This window comes from Arctopsyche grandis, chromosome 11 (genome assembly GCF_051622035.1).
Source record: "Arctopsyche grandis isolate Sample6627 chromosome 11, ASM5162203v2, whole genome shotgun sequence".
In the NCBI taxonomy this organism is placed as follows: domain Eukaryota; kingdom Metazoa; phylum Arthropoda; class Insecta; order Trichoptera; family Hydropsychidae; genus Arctopsyche; species Arctopsyche grandis.
This window is the reverse complement of record NC_135365.1, coordinates 22,977,715-22,994,787: the sequence shown is the minus strand read 5'-3', so window position 1 is coordinate 22,994,787 and position 17,073 is coordinate 22,977,715. Positions and strand designations below refer to the sequence as shown.

Below are 17,073 nucleotides of genomic sequence, written 5' to 3'. Positions count from 1 at the left end.
AAACACGCTGTAGATAAGAATATTTTAAGGAATTGGTTTTGAAAGCGTTAAGTGAAAATAATGCAACGTTTGTAGAATACCTAACTGGGATCCTGAACCAACCTTACTCAGTAAATCAGAATAATCAAGAAAACCATTTAGGAGCTTAAAGAAGAATGTAGCATCAGTGAGTCGTCGCCTGACAGAAATACATTCATACAGGCGTAGTTCTACATCAAAACAATAAAATTTGATTATTAGATACGTAATCGAAAAATAATCGAGATTTAAATATTGCATACTTTTATATTGATAAACATACTTTAACATGTCGGATTTTTCTCAGAGACCCAAAGTTTGGCCATCTCTATTACGCGTATATCGAAACAGAAGCTCATATCATACATATGAATGTTTTTATATAATATATGAATGTATATATGTATATATATATACATAGGTTAGCATTATACTTGTGTATAAACCCATAGCTAAGAGGTAGTGTCGTTTGTGCAATGGCGTGCACCATATGAACCCTTACGTCTCGGCAAAATATATGATAAAAATTTGCTATACGACCGAAGGAAAAAACCGTGCAATCCCATTCTTCCGTTTCAGTTCTTTTTCGCTCCTTCTCGTTTTCAATTTCTTTTCGCCGTTTCACCGGAGAGCTTTTGCTGAAATAAAATTTTATGAAATGAAACGTAACGCCTTCAGCGGCGACCGTAAAACGCTTTTTATCCCCAACTACATAATCCACCGACAAAACTAAATTAAACTATTAAATGTTCTGCACATTGAAATTCTATAATAACTTTTTTATTTGCGAAAACTTTAGCACCCAATCATCAAACTTATATTATAAAAGCATCACAGAACTTGTACGTAGGTAATTTAAATTTCTTAAAAAGTAACATAATACATAATTTATATGTACACTAGCTGAACCCGACAAGCGTTGCAATGCCACAATAACGCATGCAATTTCCTTTCCCGTTCCCGTTTGTCGGAAAAACGCAGGCGGCGAACTTGACTTTTCAATTATTCAATTGTTTTTATATTTTACCCTAACAACGTAGGTTGCGAACTGATTTGAAATTATTTACCATGCAATGCCACTCATTTCCATTTTTCCCGTTTCCGTTCCCGTTTTTGGGGGACTATTTATACAGAAACCATTGCGCACATGCATACAATAACCCTTGTAAGTTTCATCGCAATCGGTTGAATGGTATATAGATAGGGTTGCCATACGTCCCTTATATACAGGACATGTCCCGTATTTCACTACTCGGTCCCGTATTACAATTTGTCCCGTATTTGTCCCTTTTTCTCCCTAAACTCTGCGTAAGAGAATTGGCGCGGCAAGGATCTGTACCACCAAAAGCCCTTAAAGATTTTTTTGATGATCCAATGAGTGAAGCTTATTTTTGCTTCTTGCATTCACAGCTCAATACATTTGAATCTCAAATTTAAAAAATAGAAAAATCAAACATCACAGTCCTGTAAGTCTTTATTAGAAGAGACAAAACGACATATGATCGAGAGAAAAAATTCCAATTTTATTGGAATGACGACAAAAAAAATCTTGAATCCCTGAGGTCAACACAATGGTCGGATGAAAGAAATAAGCTGACAGTTGAGACAGTTCAGGCAATTTTGGTTTGCCAGTCTAATTTTAAAATGACTTGCGCTCAACTTTATCGTCATGTAAAAGAGGAAAATTTAATTAAAAAAGTTAAATCATCGTTAAAATACGATTGGGCTAAAAATGACTAATTTTTAAAAATAACCTATTACCTACCTACTTTTCCATGTTTTATTTATGTAGTACTTAAATGTCCCGTATCAATGATTGACAATTATGGCAACCCTATATATAGATATGTGTATGTTACAGTCAAAGTGTATTTTCAGTTTTAATATATTCCAACTGGCGTTTTATGTCATTCATAATCGAATACAAAAGTTTTTACAAAATCAAATACAACATTTCCTAACGCATGCGCGCTTTATGTGTTCATGCGTTGTTGTTTATTTTGTACTTAGTTATGTACAGTGTGGTTTTTTTATTAGAACAGTGCGGTTGTTCTTGTGCGATATTCATGAACAACCGTCTCGTTCTCCGACGAAAGGGTCTCTTAGACTGTATTCGTTGGGGGGGGGGGGTGGCCTCATGTTGAGGGCTTTAAGGGTAAAATTCCTTGACCTTTAAAGCGGGCTTAGAATCGAATACAATTCAACTGGTAAATTATAACTCTAAAACCGTAAATACAATTTCAACAATATGCGCCAGATGTAATACGATTATATAAATTGAGTTTTCACAGTCCTAATGTGTTTACGAATGCTTTAGAATTCAATAATGCGTTGATATTAGCTAGGTATTATGAACAATGGTAACGAGCATCGTATTACGGTTACTTTAAGAATGTGTTCAAAGAAAAAATGTGACTTTCCAACTCAATTTTCTAGTCGAGTGGTGCTTTCACGAAAACCTTACCTTTTCATCTAACCTGGTTCCAACTCATAATTGAAGTTTATTTTCAGTTGTTATATATTTTGCCCAGTGGGAATGTAATTCGCCATATGAATCAACTTACGTGAGTTAGACGGAATATATTCCAACTAGGCGAAATATATAATTGAAAATACACTTCAACTATAACGGTAGTTGGTATCAGGTTAGATGTAATTTATTCCAACTAAAAATATGCTACAGGTGGAAGATCGTCTACTTCAACTGAAAAATAATTCTTTAGATAGACGATGTTTAAATATTATCCATCTGAATGAAGTTTTTTACTGCGATGTAAACATTCCACTTTCGTTTTAAAAGCTTCTAATTATTAAAATAAATACGAAATTGAAGTCAATTTCAAACTCAAAATAATAATATTAAATGTGACACCAAACAGCCGTGTATAATATTTTCTCTTATTATCAAAAAGAAAAATAAACATTGAATTGGAAAGAGTTTACCGGCCTAAAATTAAATTTTCCGGAAAGCAAGTTAACGAAGATCAATTTTAATTAAAAAAAAACCATGGATCACTGCAATATTTTCGCAGACATCAAAGGGCATCGGAAAACATCTCAATCGGAACAAATCCATAGCTGTAGGGGGCTTCTTTCGACGATCAAAGGGTATTTCGCCGCTATGTCTCGTGGAAGAAGCGCCCCGTGAAAATTCGCCAAATATTATACCTGCACCGTAAATTGACGGAATGAATAAAAATTTGGACCGGGGGAGGGGGGAAGATCGGAGGTCGAACCGAAGAAAAATCCCAACCGGAAAACTCGAAGGTAGACCGGAGGATGTGGGGGAGGAGAGAAGTGAAGTCGCGGCGCGGGAAAAATTTATAAGCGCTGAGGAAAAAGCGAAACTGCTCGCACGGAGCAAAATGAAAAATTTCCTTTAGCGATAATATTTATTCAAAACATTTCCCTTAGGTCATACGAAAAGGTATTATGGAATCTCGTATCTCATAGCTCTAGAAGGGAGTTCGAGAGGGAGTGAGACGGAAAGGCGGCTTACGCGGGAGGGAAATCGTAGTACGTAGACGGGAATCTGCAAAAAAACTCACGGTTTTTCACTTTACCTGTGACAGCAAGTTGATTTTGTATCGAAAATTTTGTATGATAACCGATCGTGAATCAACATATATTTCATTATTAAATGACAACCAAGCATATATGTATGTATGTACATACATATGGGCTATCATGTTCCAGGGGTTGTTTGTATTTTTTAAAACATTGATTAGGATGATGGGGATTTAGTTAACATCCCAATCAATATTTATTTATTTTTATTTTAAGTTTAAAGTACTGAATGAATGAGACTATTAAGGATTGAATCCTATTTTTTTATATTGAAATGCATTATATTTAAAAAGATACACTTTTAACTATCACTAATATATTATACAAGTGACTTCACCCGGCTTCGCTCAGTATTTGTAATATAAACCGCTCAAACATAGCTTATCTTATAGTGAACATTAATTTGTTTATTAAATTTATTTGAATCGAAAAAAATATATATTTAACGACAGCCAATCAGAAATGAATTACATACACACAACGAATGGTTTTTTTTATATATGTACATATACATATGTACTATATAAAAAATATCATTATTATTATTTGTTGTTTGTGTATGTACATATATATATAGATATGTTTTGTTTTTGTTATGTCTTTAGTTATTATTGTGTTTCCTTTCTTTTCTGTTATATTTTTGACCATTGTGGCGAATTAGAAATTCCTGTAATGCTACAATGGTCCAAACTTTAAATAAATAAATATGTACACATATAAGGGAACCGGAACCGAAAAAGTAATCCTGATCCAGAACTGAAAAAAGAGTCGGGATCCGGAATTGAAAAAGAAATCGGGATCCCGAACTGAAGCAGAATTCTGGATCCGGAAATGAAAAAGGAATTTGGATCCAGAACTAAAAAAGGAATTTGGATCCGGAACTGAAGCATGAATCTGGATTCGGAACTGAAACAGGAATCCGGAACTGGAAATGAAAAAAAGAATCCGGATACGGAACATAAACAGGAATCGAAATTGATATCGTCGTCATAGAAAATTATAATGTTTGGATAACGTCACGGATTCTACCACCCAAACGTTGCAATAAACCTTACATAAAAAATCTTTTTCGAAATTATATATAAGTTTTGAGGAACAGTTTAATATTGGAACGATGTACTTTAAGAGATGCGTAGAACTTTTTTATAATTTACTGCACTGGAGAACTGTACCCGTTAAATCGGATGTTATGACTAGAGGTAGGATAGTCACAGTGCTATCCATTGTTCCATTGTTGTAAATCCTTCGTAAAAAAAGGTTCGGCAAACCTTTAACAATGCATTTACAACCTTTGAACAATACGCGGCACCTTCTGGGTCCGGTGACTAGTTGATTGACTATCCGGTGACGTTGACTATACTTTGGTTTGACTATATACTGACGGAGTCTGGTGTGTGACTGGCCGTCGTACCTCGGGCACAGTTTATATACAGGATCTGATGGTGTCATTAGTTTTCTAATATCGATTAGATAACCTTATTGCTTATCGATTTTATATTTTATGATATTATCGCTTTTATGGTTTTATATTCCCCATGCACGATTTATATATTTATTTAAAATTAGATCAAGACGCGCTATAGCAGCACGGGATACGTAACAGTGCATACATCAACTTCTAAGCAAACGTTAGTTTGTGCCTTCAATGTAAAAAAAACATATATAATTGATTTCGATTAAATATGCTATATACCAATAGACCACTTCAACCATTTGACATTGAGAGATCTAATATGACGTGAATCTAGAATATTTCAGGCTATGACTAAAATAACTGGAAATGTGCAATGTAACACAATTATTATTATTATCAGATAACTATATATACATACATATACATATAATAATAAAACAAATGAAAATTTTATTATTCTACCATACATTTTGCTACACATTCCACAAATTGCTTAATATGTCTTCTCCGAACTTTAAGGACATATCTACATTTACCAGTATTTGTTCGAAGGTTCGTGCCTCTTGCTCATATCCAGCTACTAAAATGAGCGTGCAAACTAACCGCGAAACTTACATACGTACATACACTCACAATAACACATTGTTATTTATCATTCAAATATCATATTGTATCGCGCACCACTGCTTTGCCCGTCGACTACCAAAAGCTTGAAATATCAACGGGCAAAACACTAGTATTATATTATAACATCACACATAATAGTAATAAAATAATAAACGGAAATAGTTAAACAATATAATACGACTGTAATAAATTTATGACGATTTAATACGACGGTTTGCGTACGCGCAAGAAAAAACAACGCGCAAACGACCCACCCATTCACGCACGGCACAATAAAAAACGACCCATACACACCCGAACCGATCCCTTACCCCCCCCCTCCATCCCCGCCTCTCACCCGCTGCACACCCTGCGAAGATTTTTATTTTATTTTTTTATTTTTATTTTGCGCGCGCCTCTCCGCGGGACGGAACTGCTTAAATAAATAAGCGATAAATAAACAAATGGGACCGTTAAGAAAAAAATATCTCATTTCGAGCCGACACTGCAAAACAAAGGGGGCTCGCGCCGCGCACGTTCGGTTTTATATTTATGCGGGAAATAAATAAACACGGGGGACCGGCCGAGGCGCTAACGGCGCGAATCTATCACGTGCGGGTCTGGTAGACCCCGATCTCGTGGACCCCATCGACGATGCCCCCCCCCCATTTCCCCCCCATACCCCCCCCATTCCCGCATCCTCATTCTACGGACAGAATGTGTTTGGTCAGCGGGCCAAATGCCCAAAAATGAAACGGACCCACAAAATAGTTGCCCCCCCCCCTCTATCCACAGCCACTTAAGAGCGTCTTCCCGAGGGGTCTCCGTATATATTTCGCGCAGGGCGACGTATCCCGTAATCTAAGATTTGTTGTTCAGATCTCGGGGATTCGGAACTCGACCGTTTTAGGAATAGTGTAGGCGGACGGGGGGAGAAGGTGAGGGGGGGGGGTCGAAGCAATAAAATATGTTTTTGGGACGGAAAAATGTGTAAAAAATTCTATTAATGCGCAACTATCTGCCGTAACTTTGGCGAAGGCCGTGGGGTATTTCAAATAATAAGGTAAATGGTTTATTTTTATAAGCCAAAATGTCGGAATAAAATTTAATATACACGTAATACAATCCTCTTGGGTTCAGATATAATTGTAACAAGCCGTAGCGTGTAAGACTTTATGATAGTGATCTTTAGTCTTTTGCCGACTTGGAATACCTTCTAACTGATGAGATTATAATTAGATAGTTTAGAAGACATTTGAAGTTTAAAACAAATTGGTGCTTTTATTTCAGCCTTTCAATTACACCGAGCAACAAAAATATAACCGAAACGGAGACTAATGAATCGTTACTAATTTTAAACTATGGAATTCTAATAAGACGATGAATTTGTTGGTTTCTTCTCATTTATGAGATATAAGCAATTAATAAAATAATCAACTATTACTTTTAACTTTTGCTGTCATTAGCTCAAAATTTAGTATTTATGTACCAAAAGTGAGTACTAAAATCAATAGTCAGATTTTTTTCTATTAATTCTTGTTTTAATTGCTTAAAATACGTAAAATTAATTCTCTATTGAATTTTTCAGGTCAAAAATATACTATTATTGCACATGTTTTCCGTAATACATATTTTGCTAAATTTTCATTTTACCACGTTTATAAGGATTGGTTTTTTTATCTCACTGTTTTTTTTTTATCTAAACGTTCTAATTCGAGCCGTGAATTGTGAATTGTAAATTGTGCTAAAAATGTTGTTATTGATGATGCATGATGCAAGATCGAGATAAATAATGGAGAGCGCATCATTCGATCTCACTCGCTCACGCTCATTTACAAGCGATGAGCGCCCCGCCCCACCTATGTTTATAATTGAAAGTCATTTAATGGTCGAATTAGTACGTTTGTAAAAATATTAAGATTAAAAACATCCCTTGAAAACGTAATAAAACATAGAACCGACCAAGTAAATTGATGATATCTCGAGAACAAATACATTTTTGACTTTTAAAATTCACTAAATAATTAAATATACATATTTTAAAGCATAAAACAATCGTAATCAATAGATAAAGTATCTAACTATTAAATTCCAATACTAACTTTTGAGCAGATATACTAGATTTTGGAGAAGCCAAAAATCAGCAAAAATTGCGCATTTTTTAAAACGCTCTTATCTCATAAACGAGAAAAAAATCATTAATATTCAAATTATGTGAGTAAAATAAAATATGTAAATTTATGACTGATTAATTTCCGCTCCGGTAAGTAAAAAACGTGATTTATTCTGTTGCTCAGTGCTATTTATATATCTAATCTATAATTTGGAAAGAGACTTTGTATGTAAATATCCTTGGTCGTCGTCGTCGTCGTCTTCGTCATCGTCCGTAGATCGGTGACGTCATCGAACACGTGATTCGATTTTTTTTTTTTCGATCCATGGGCGCCGATTTTTTTTTTCATTTCAATGGATTCACCCCCGCGGGGGCGCAAGGCGAGTAGTTTCATGGGGCCCCGCCAGGGGCGCCACAAGGGGCGCAGCCCCGTGGGGCTCAAAAGGGGGCGCCACAAGGGGCGCAGCCCCGTGGGGCCCCAGCCTCATGGGGCGCAGCCCCATGGGGCTCAAAAGGGGGTGCCACAAGGGGCGCAGCCCCGTGAAGCCCCGAAGGGGGCGCGGGGGGCCCAGCCTCATGGGGCGCAGCCCCATGGGGCTCAAAAGGGGGCGCCACAAGGGGCGCAGCCCCGTGGGGCCCCGAAGGGGGCCCGGGGGGCCCAGCCTCATGGGGCGCAGCCCCATGAGGCTCAAAAGGGGGCGCCACAAGGGGCGCAGCCCCGTGGGGCCCCGAAGGGGGCCCGGGGGGCCCAGCCTCATGGGGCGCAGCCCCATGGGGCTCAAAAGGGGGCGCCACAAGGGGCGCAGCCCCGTGGGGCCCCGAAGGGGGCCCGGGGGGCCCAGCCTCATGGGGCGCAGCCCCATGGGGCTCAAAAGGGGGTGCCACAAGGGGCGCAGCCCCGTGAAGCCCCGAAGGGGGCGCGGGGGGCCCAGCCTCATGGGGCGCAGCCCCATGGGGCTCAAAAGGGGGCGCCACAAGGGGCGCAGCCCCGTGGGGCCCCGAAGGGGGCGCGGGGGGCCCAGCCTCATGGGGCGCAGCCCCATGAGGCTCAAAAGGGGGCGCCACAAGGGGCGCAGCCCCGGGGGGCCCAGCCTCATGGGGCGCAGCCCCATGGGGCTCAAAAGGGGGCGCCACAAGGGGCGCAGCCCCGTGGGGCCCCGAAGGGGGCCCGGGGGGCCCAGCCTCATGGGGCGCAGCCCCATGAGGCTCAAAAGGGGGCGCCACAAGGGGCGCAGCCCCGTGGGGCCCCGAAGGGGGCCCGGGGGGCCCAGCCTCATGGGGCTCAAAAGGGGGCGCCACAAGGGGCGCAGCCCCGTGGGGCCCCGAAGGGGGCCCGGGGGGCCCAGCCTCATGGGGCGCAAGCCCTAATAGGCATTAACTAAGGGGGGCGAAGCCCTAGACGGCAATTAATCATGGGGGCGCGGAGGGGCGAAGCCCTAAAAGGCAACTGATCATGGGGGCGAAGCCTTAGACGGCATTTAATCATGGGGGCGCGGAGGGGCGAAGCCCTAAAAGGCATTAACTAAGGGGAGCGAAGCCCTAAACGGCAATTAATCTTGGGGGCGCGGGGGGCGAAGCCCTAAAAGGCAACTGATCATGGGGGCGAAGCCTTAGACGGCATTTAATCATGGGGGCGCGGAGGGGCGAAGCCCTAAAAGGCATTAACTAAGGGGGGCGAAGCCCTAAACGGCAATTAATCTTGGGGGCGCGGGGGGCGAAGCCCTAAAAGGCAACTGATCATGGGGGCGAAGCCTTAGACGGCATTTAATCATGGGGGCGCGGAGGGGCGAAGCCCTAAAAGGCATTAACTAAGGGGGGCGAAGCCCTAAACGGCAATTAATCTTGGGGGCGTGGGGGGCGAAGCCCTAAAAGGCAACTGATCATGGGAGCGAAGCCTTAGACGGCATTTAATCATGGGGGCGCGGAGGGGCGAAGCCCTAAAAGGCATTAACTAAGGGGGGCGAAGCCCTAGACGGCATTTAATCATGGGGGTGCGGAGGGGCGAAGCCCTAAAAGGCATTAACTAAGGGGGGCGAAGCCCTAAACGGCAATTGCTCATGGGGCGTGGAGGGGCGAAGCCCTAGAAGGCAAAGGCTCAGGGGGGCGCCGAGGGCGAAGCCCTAGAAGGCAAAAAAAAATTTTGATTTTTTTTTTTTGATTTTTTAAAAATTTTTTTTTGATTTTTTTTTTTTATTTTTTTTTTATTTTTTTTTTGATTTTTTTTTTTATTTTTTTTTTATTTTTTTTTTTGATTTTTTTTTTATTTTTTTTTTATTTTTTTTTTTAAATTTTTAAATTTTTTTTTAATTTTTTTTTTTTTTTAATTAAATTAGCTTAGTCATGTTTAAGCGGTTTATATTATAAACACTGAGCGAAGCCGGGTAATACAGCTAGTATAATATATTTAACAAGCCTCAATTTTCATTATTTTCAAAAGATCAACCGACGACATTTAGCGATTAAATTAAAATATTTATCCATTATTCCGAATACGAACAATCTTAACCTAAATTTAACAGTCTTTATACCAAATTACACACGTATGTGTGAGTTGAGATCATTGCAAGGGTTTTTAAGTCCCCCTGGGAAGACAAATTGCAGCGCTTCTTTCGAAATGCACATTTTTACAACACTGAACCAAATGAGAAAAAGCATTCAAGTGACACCGCAAACGCTCGTTTCGAAACGACACCAGAAGCAGTAGCAGAGAAATAAAGGAAATCCAGTTGAATGTGGCCTGCCGGCATAAATCCCGCGAAAAGCTGTTGTTCTCCTGAGGGCTTATCTCGACTGTGTATGTGTGTGGGTGGGTATTTCTTTTATTACGAAACGGAAATTAACGGGTTAAAACCGAAAGACTTTTTCTGGCTTCCCTCTTTGCACTGAAGGGAAAAATCTCATGGCTTAATTTTATATAATCCAATACACATTTATATGTACATACATCTTTTTTTTTATAAAATTAGCAGAAAGTACACACTAACATCCAAAATCCAACGTAAAGTATAATATCATGATCATTACAATTATTTAATAATCAAATTGAAATATCTTACTGCAATAAAAAAAAATTGAACAAGAGTAAACTGCCACGGTTTCGGTTGCCAACTTTCGGTTGACGGACGTTTACCAAATTTTATAAATAATTTGGTATTAAACTTCTAGAAATGAAATTTCAATTCAATAAACAAAAAGGTTTCTGAGAAAAATATAAAAAACCTCGATTCTCTAGAGTAAAAGAACTACTTCCGGCTTAGGAAAAAATATTTAAAAAAATTTCGGGTCTAAAATTCATAATTTCTATTTCATGTAAATTTTTTTCAATCCGATTCAATTAGCCGTGTGGGAAATAATTGAATTGAAAAACTTAAAAAAAAGAGGACACCTATACGGGGAGGTACCATTTCCGGTCAACTTGAAAATTTGAAAAAAAATTATGTCGACATTTTTTCTAAATCATTAAAACGTGATAATCAGTGATCGATTCTGAGTTCGAATCAGTCAAAATCTCGAGTTCAAATTTTTGTATGATCACAAAACTTCATCTATTGTTACTACGTACACATATGTAGGTAGAAAAAGTAAAAATAGTCAATATATGTAACCGGTGGAAATTTTCACAAACTGTTTTATCGAGTTCAAAAGTTTATAGGAACCGTTAATTAGCAGACGGATAAGCTTGTTAGACAAATACTGAAAGAGTTAAAACCACACCTTAATATATGTAATATGATACCTACACATATGTAGATTCACCTGTAAAATATTACGTGTGTGTTCAGATATAGTTTCATATCGGTTACATCACCACTACCACTGTACAGTACACCCTGAGCGAAAGTATGCTATTTTCTATTTATTATTGCCCGTTATCGTGTGTAGAATTGCGAAATGTATTAGTTTTATTGCGGGCAATTTATACGCGTAACAAATTGCCTCACTTGTTGTATACGCTTCGAATTTAATCTATTTTATTCCGCCGAGGAACGTTTCGAAATTTTATGGTTGTACCTAACTTACTAAAGTAGTCTTTAAAGGACTTTTGGAATATTTGGTAATACAGTCGAGTGGAAATTGATATACATTTTCACTACGAAAAGAGATCTTACACCGCAATCAGAAATACACGTGTACAACAGAAGATTTAACGATAACTCATACTAATTACGTAAACATTAGGAATGCCATTAGAACCCCATGTGAGGACATGGGCGGTCCTATGACCTCCTAAAACTATACGATCTCTAATCTGACTTAATTATGGTATTTACTTACATATATACATACATATGTACATATATCGTTTGATTCGGCAAGGAAACTCTGATCTGACTAGTACATAACTAAATATTCTTATCATATAATTAATATCTTTATATCTCCATAATTAAAACCACGTCCTTAGAGCATATTGGAAGTATATACATTGAGTTATTGATGCAATTTTTACAAATTTTCATGCAATATATCTATCAGAGAACAATTTACTTACTTTTACTACTAATACCCTGCCGGTTAAGTGCAATTGGAATAGGCCGAGTAGCATCCCCGCTATTTCCCAGAATCCGGACGAGCGTGAGAGTGCCTTGGACCGTGAGACTGCATATCCGGGTACGTGCCTAAACAATGGGGAAGTAACCGGACGTCGAAGATGCAGTGAGCGACCTGCCCTTTATAAGCAGGTACTTAGGCCATATGAAGGCATTCTGAACGGAGCATGGGCAGTGCGTGGATCTCTTGAATCACCCAATAAATGCTGTGAAGCGACTTTGGCCTTTTACTTGGTTCCTCCACCCACGCCTACGCAACAATATATACATACGTACTTTTATATGTCAAATTTCATTGTATCCAATCTCACAATTTGCATAATATCCCTAATGTATTGGATAATATGAAACTCATAAATTTTACACGATTTCACTGTTTTGAAATTGTCACAAATTGTTGAAAATTGTCTTTCCAATGTCACCGGGGGTAGGTTGGGATAATTTCGCTAAAAGTCGTCGTCACGATGCAATGGCAATTTGATGATTACACTTTCATGGCATGAACATGGACATTAACATAAGCACGATGCAGATTTCTGCTCTAGTAACCTTTTCGTCGACTATTGGCCACACTTTGAACTTCATGCATTATGTAGAGCACGTACTCGCTATGGGCTAACGACATTCAGCTGAGATACTACTGTCGACGCTGTTATGTCAAAGCTCATAATAAACATGGTCGGCTCGTGAAAAAAGACAAATAAAATCATACACACAACAAAACTGTCACTTACATACGATGCTTCCAAAGCCACAACATACTTGCTCGATTCTGAAACAAAAAATAAATAAAGTGTAATGTATAGAAATATTAGGTAATTCCGTTTGCAAACAACATATGTAAGTATGTATCTACGAAAGTTGAGATTTCAACACTTAAAACAGTGAAAACAAAAACTCGAAATCGATTAAATGTCTAGCACGGCAATTGTGTTGTCTTGCCAAATGTCACACCTCATTTTCATGTTTTTATTTATGATAAAAATCAACGGCCTTCAGATTACGTGTCTTCAAAAAATAAAATATTCCTAAAGGGTGTTTACCTTTTTTTAAAATTTTGATAGCTGTTATCTATGTACATATATCATAGCGAAAATATCAGTAATTGAACTACCAATTTAATTCGTAAATCTATAGTTCAACTGATATGTGTAAATAAATACATAGGCGTATAGTCACAATACATTCCTACATTCAATGTACATTTGTATGTATGTACATATGTACGAGTAAATATAGTTTTAAAAAAATAATACCTACAACAACTGCGTACGCACAAAACTTTTCAACTCATATTGTAAACACGAAAAAGTTATATAATCGAAGAGCGATTAGTGTCATTAAAATAATCGATTTTTTGCAATCCAATATTTACATCCCCCCATACACAAAACAAAAAACACACCCGTCTTTAGACACATACGAAAGCTCACTAAAAGCTCACTGACGCGCGCTTCCCCTACCTCGATATTTATTAGTCATATTGTAGGGTCATCCTGTACGATTACATATACACATCATAGCACAAAAAAAAACACTGACGTCATCCTCGCCATAAAAATTGAAACAAATTCATATTCAAAATCAATCTCGCACCGTCACTGAACGTGTATTCGATATAAATCGCGACCATTACACGGTGAGGTAGTACAATAAATGTCCAACACCCAAACTAGGAGCATCGCAATGATCAATATAAAACTGAGCTGCATTTTATTACTGACCGCCATCACCGTGATATGCTGTCAAAACCCACTGCTGTTGACAAGTGGGGATACGAACAAATACGTGGCAAATTGCGTGCTGAAGCTTTCGGCAAAGTATTTCGTATCGAAGAAGGCCATGAGCGGAAGCATCGTCATCATCAACATCAACTCTTATAACTCCAAAACACAGAAGATCCTGTTGGAGACGATCCACAAAGGCATGAAATACTCAGTGATGGTGAAGGATTCCGCGTACAAGCATAAAAATGCGTCACACTTTCCCGAAAAAGCTCAGAACTACATGATGCTTTTGGAGGACAAAGCCGAGCTGTTGAGGAACATACATCAACTGAGAAAGTTGCCTTCGTGGAATCCCCACGCCAAAACTGTCGTTTATATTGCTCTAAAACCCGACTACAATTTGGACTCTTTGGTGAAGGAAATTATTGACACGCTAAGAGATTTCAAAATGCTGCAGACTATAGTCTTCATAGATTTTCCGGAAAAAGAAGAGATTAAATCGTACACGTGGAAACCGTACAGTGTGACGAATTGTGGCGGAAAGTGTGATCATTTTTACACACTGGACATTTGCAAATCGGATCAACTATTTGAAGTAAATAGAATATCCGATTTGATTCCGCAAAATATGCACTCGTGTCCCTTGAAAGTATATTCTGTGATAAGCGAACCGTACGTCTTGCCACCGAAGAATAAAATAGAAAACGCGCAATACGACGACGAGTACAATTTCAACTACGGAATTGAGATCAACATATTGAAAATCATCGCAGAATTCACCAACCTGTCTTTGGTCATGCGAATGTCCAACGAATCCGAAAATTGGGGCTATTTGCTCGAGAACGGAACCGCAACGGGTCTCTACGCAAAATTGAGAAGTGAAGAAGTCGACGTAATCGTGGGTGATTTAGAAGTCAATCACGACATTCGAAAATGGTTCGATTCGTCTCACACGTACATTCAAGATTATTACACTTGGTGCGTTCCGAAAGCCGGCACAGCTTCCACCTGGTCTAATCTCATCACAATATTCAAATTGTCCACGTGGATGACGACGTTCGCTGCTATACTGCTAGTCGCGACTATATTGCATTGGTTCAAACGTCAAGAGTATCCTAAATATACGAAATGGCCTACGAGATCTATTCTGATGACTGTCGGCATGGTTCTAGGATGGGGAGCTTTATTCAATCCGAAACGTACCCCTTTTAGGATTTTGCTCCTCAGCTGGCTACTCTTCAGCATCAATATCAACACGGCATATCAAAGCTTTTTGAGAAGCTTTCTCATTCATCCTAAATACGAAAAACAAATAGACACGCAGTACGGGATAGTGAAGGCGGAATTCGACGTAGGCGGCAAAGAAAGCACGAAATATCACTTTCAAGACGATACAGATCCGATTTCAAAATATCTATACAGCCACTATCAAATCTGCAAATCGTTCAGAGACTTTCTAACACGAGTGGGAATCGATAAAAACTTCGCAGTTGTTGCACCTCGTCGCCAAGCGATATACCACGCCCAGAGAGTGGGCAAAGGGGCAGATTTGGTGTACTGTTTTCCGGAGGAAGATATGATTTACAAATACAGCATTGCTATTTTAGCAAGGAAATGGTTCCCAATTTTGAACAGGTTCAACGGCATCATCAGAAGTGTGACTGAAAACGGTCTAATTTGGAAGTGGAACAGTGAAGTGTACCTCGACACGAAAAGTTTGTCAGATACGAACGAAATAGTTCCATTAGGCATGACTCACATGCTCGGTGCTTTTTTGATGATATTGATTAGTCATTCTATATGCTTTACAGTTTTTATCTGCGAAGTTATATTCTCTTTAATACACAAATGCTTTAAAAATAAATATATACGGAAAAAGTTAAAGAGAAAACCAAATAGCAAATCTCAAAAGGATACTAAAATACTCATATATAGGAGTTAATCTATATAAATATTTACAATAACTACATGAAACAGCTACATGCTTCAGATCTGTAATATAATTATTCAATATTTAGGTTCTTATTTCACAATATTAGACTCAGCATAACCTGAGTTGTAAAGAGTAGTACAAATCTCAATATTAAACAAATTATAGAATTTTCCAGTGTGAACTATTTTTGTATAAATTTATATCAATATCTAAATAATACTGACGTATCGGGAATTAAAGTTTAAATTAATAATGTTTAATTTATGTAGACTTAAATATATTTGCCATTCACGATACTGAACATATATAGGTATAGTTAGATTTTAACAAGATATAAGCTCGTTGCAATTTCATATAAAAGCATCATCCTATCTACGAAATCGATGCATACAAAATAATGGACGAACGAGTCGAGCTAAAGCCGATAATTTTCCATGAATAATATCAAAGTCGATATTTTTATACATACATAGTTACGTCTATGCATTATTTTTTCAATTTTCTTTGTGTACTCACATCATATGTAGCTATCAATCTAGTTAATTAGTTAATATGCAATTGTTATATGGACATCGACGTTGTTAGATATAGACATCGTGTTTGCATTTTAAACAATCTAAATTACGGTTGTACATAGTTCCTAAATCCCAAACCGACGAGCCAAAGTGTAATTTATCGACGTTATTAGGGGCTACCTTGCACGAGTTCAAATCTACGTGCACATTCATCGCGAATGTTAATAACGATTATGCGAGGATTTATTGCTGAAACAATTAAGCATATAGTTAGTCACGAAAGCAGAACAATCATAGATTAGAATGTTGTAATTCTATTATTAGTACATTAAATGTTAACCGATATAGACCACTGTTACTATCATGCTATAATAAGAATGAATATGTATTTATTATACCAAAAGAAAATAGTAAAACACGTAAACTATTTTAAAATCAAAAGAAAAATTTATATTATATTATTTTATGGTTGATTTTAATAGCTAATTTAAAATATTTCGTTAAATTTAAACGAAATGTAAAACTGTAAAACATTTTTTTATCTATTTCATAGCATTATTAGCCAGCAGATTGGCTCGGTGGTTGCGTTGATATTAAGCACCGAGAGGTCACAGGGTTCGATTCCGTGAG

General features: G+C 38.2%; 1 protein-coding gene across 1 annotated transcript; it reads left to right on the top strand.

The window, feature by feature from the left end:
* Positions 1-7,217: 7,217 nt before the first annotated feature.
* Positions 7,218-15,937, top strand: LOC143918605 (uncharacterized). Its single transcript, XM_077440544.1, has 2 exons — positions 7,218-7,269; positions 14,013-15,937. The coding sequence occupies exons 1-2, from the start codon at positions 7,218-7,220 to the stop codon at positions 15,935-15,937; spliced, it is 1,977 nt and encodes a 658-aa protein (XP_077296670.1).
* The last annotated feature ends 1,136 nt before the right edge of the window (positions 15,938-17,073 follow it).

What these genes read in the sequence shown, in the direction of transcription:
- LOC143918605 (XM_077440544.1), top strand. Translation starts at nt 7,218, where the DNA reads ATGTTTTCCGTAATACATATTTTGCTAAATTTTCATTTTACCACGTTT. An exon ending in TCATTTTACCACGTTTATAA is followed by an intron (nt 7,270 to 14,012) that starts GGATTGGTTTTT and finishes CCGTGATATGCT; the next exon opens with GTCAAAACCCACTGCTGTTG.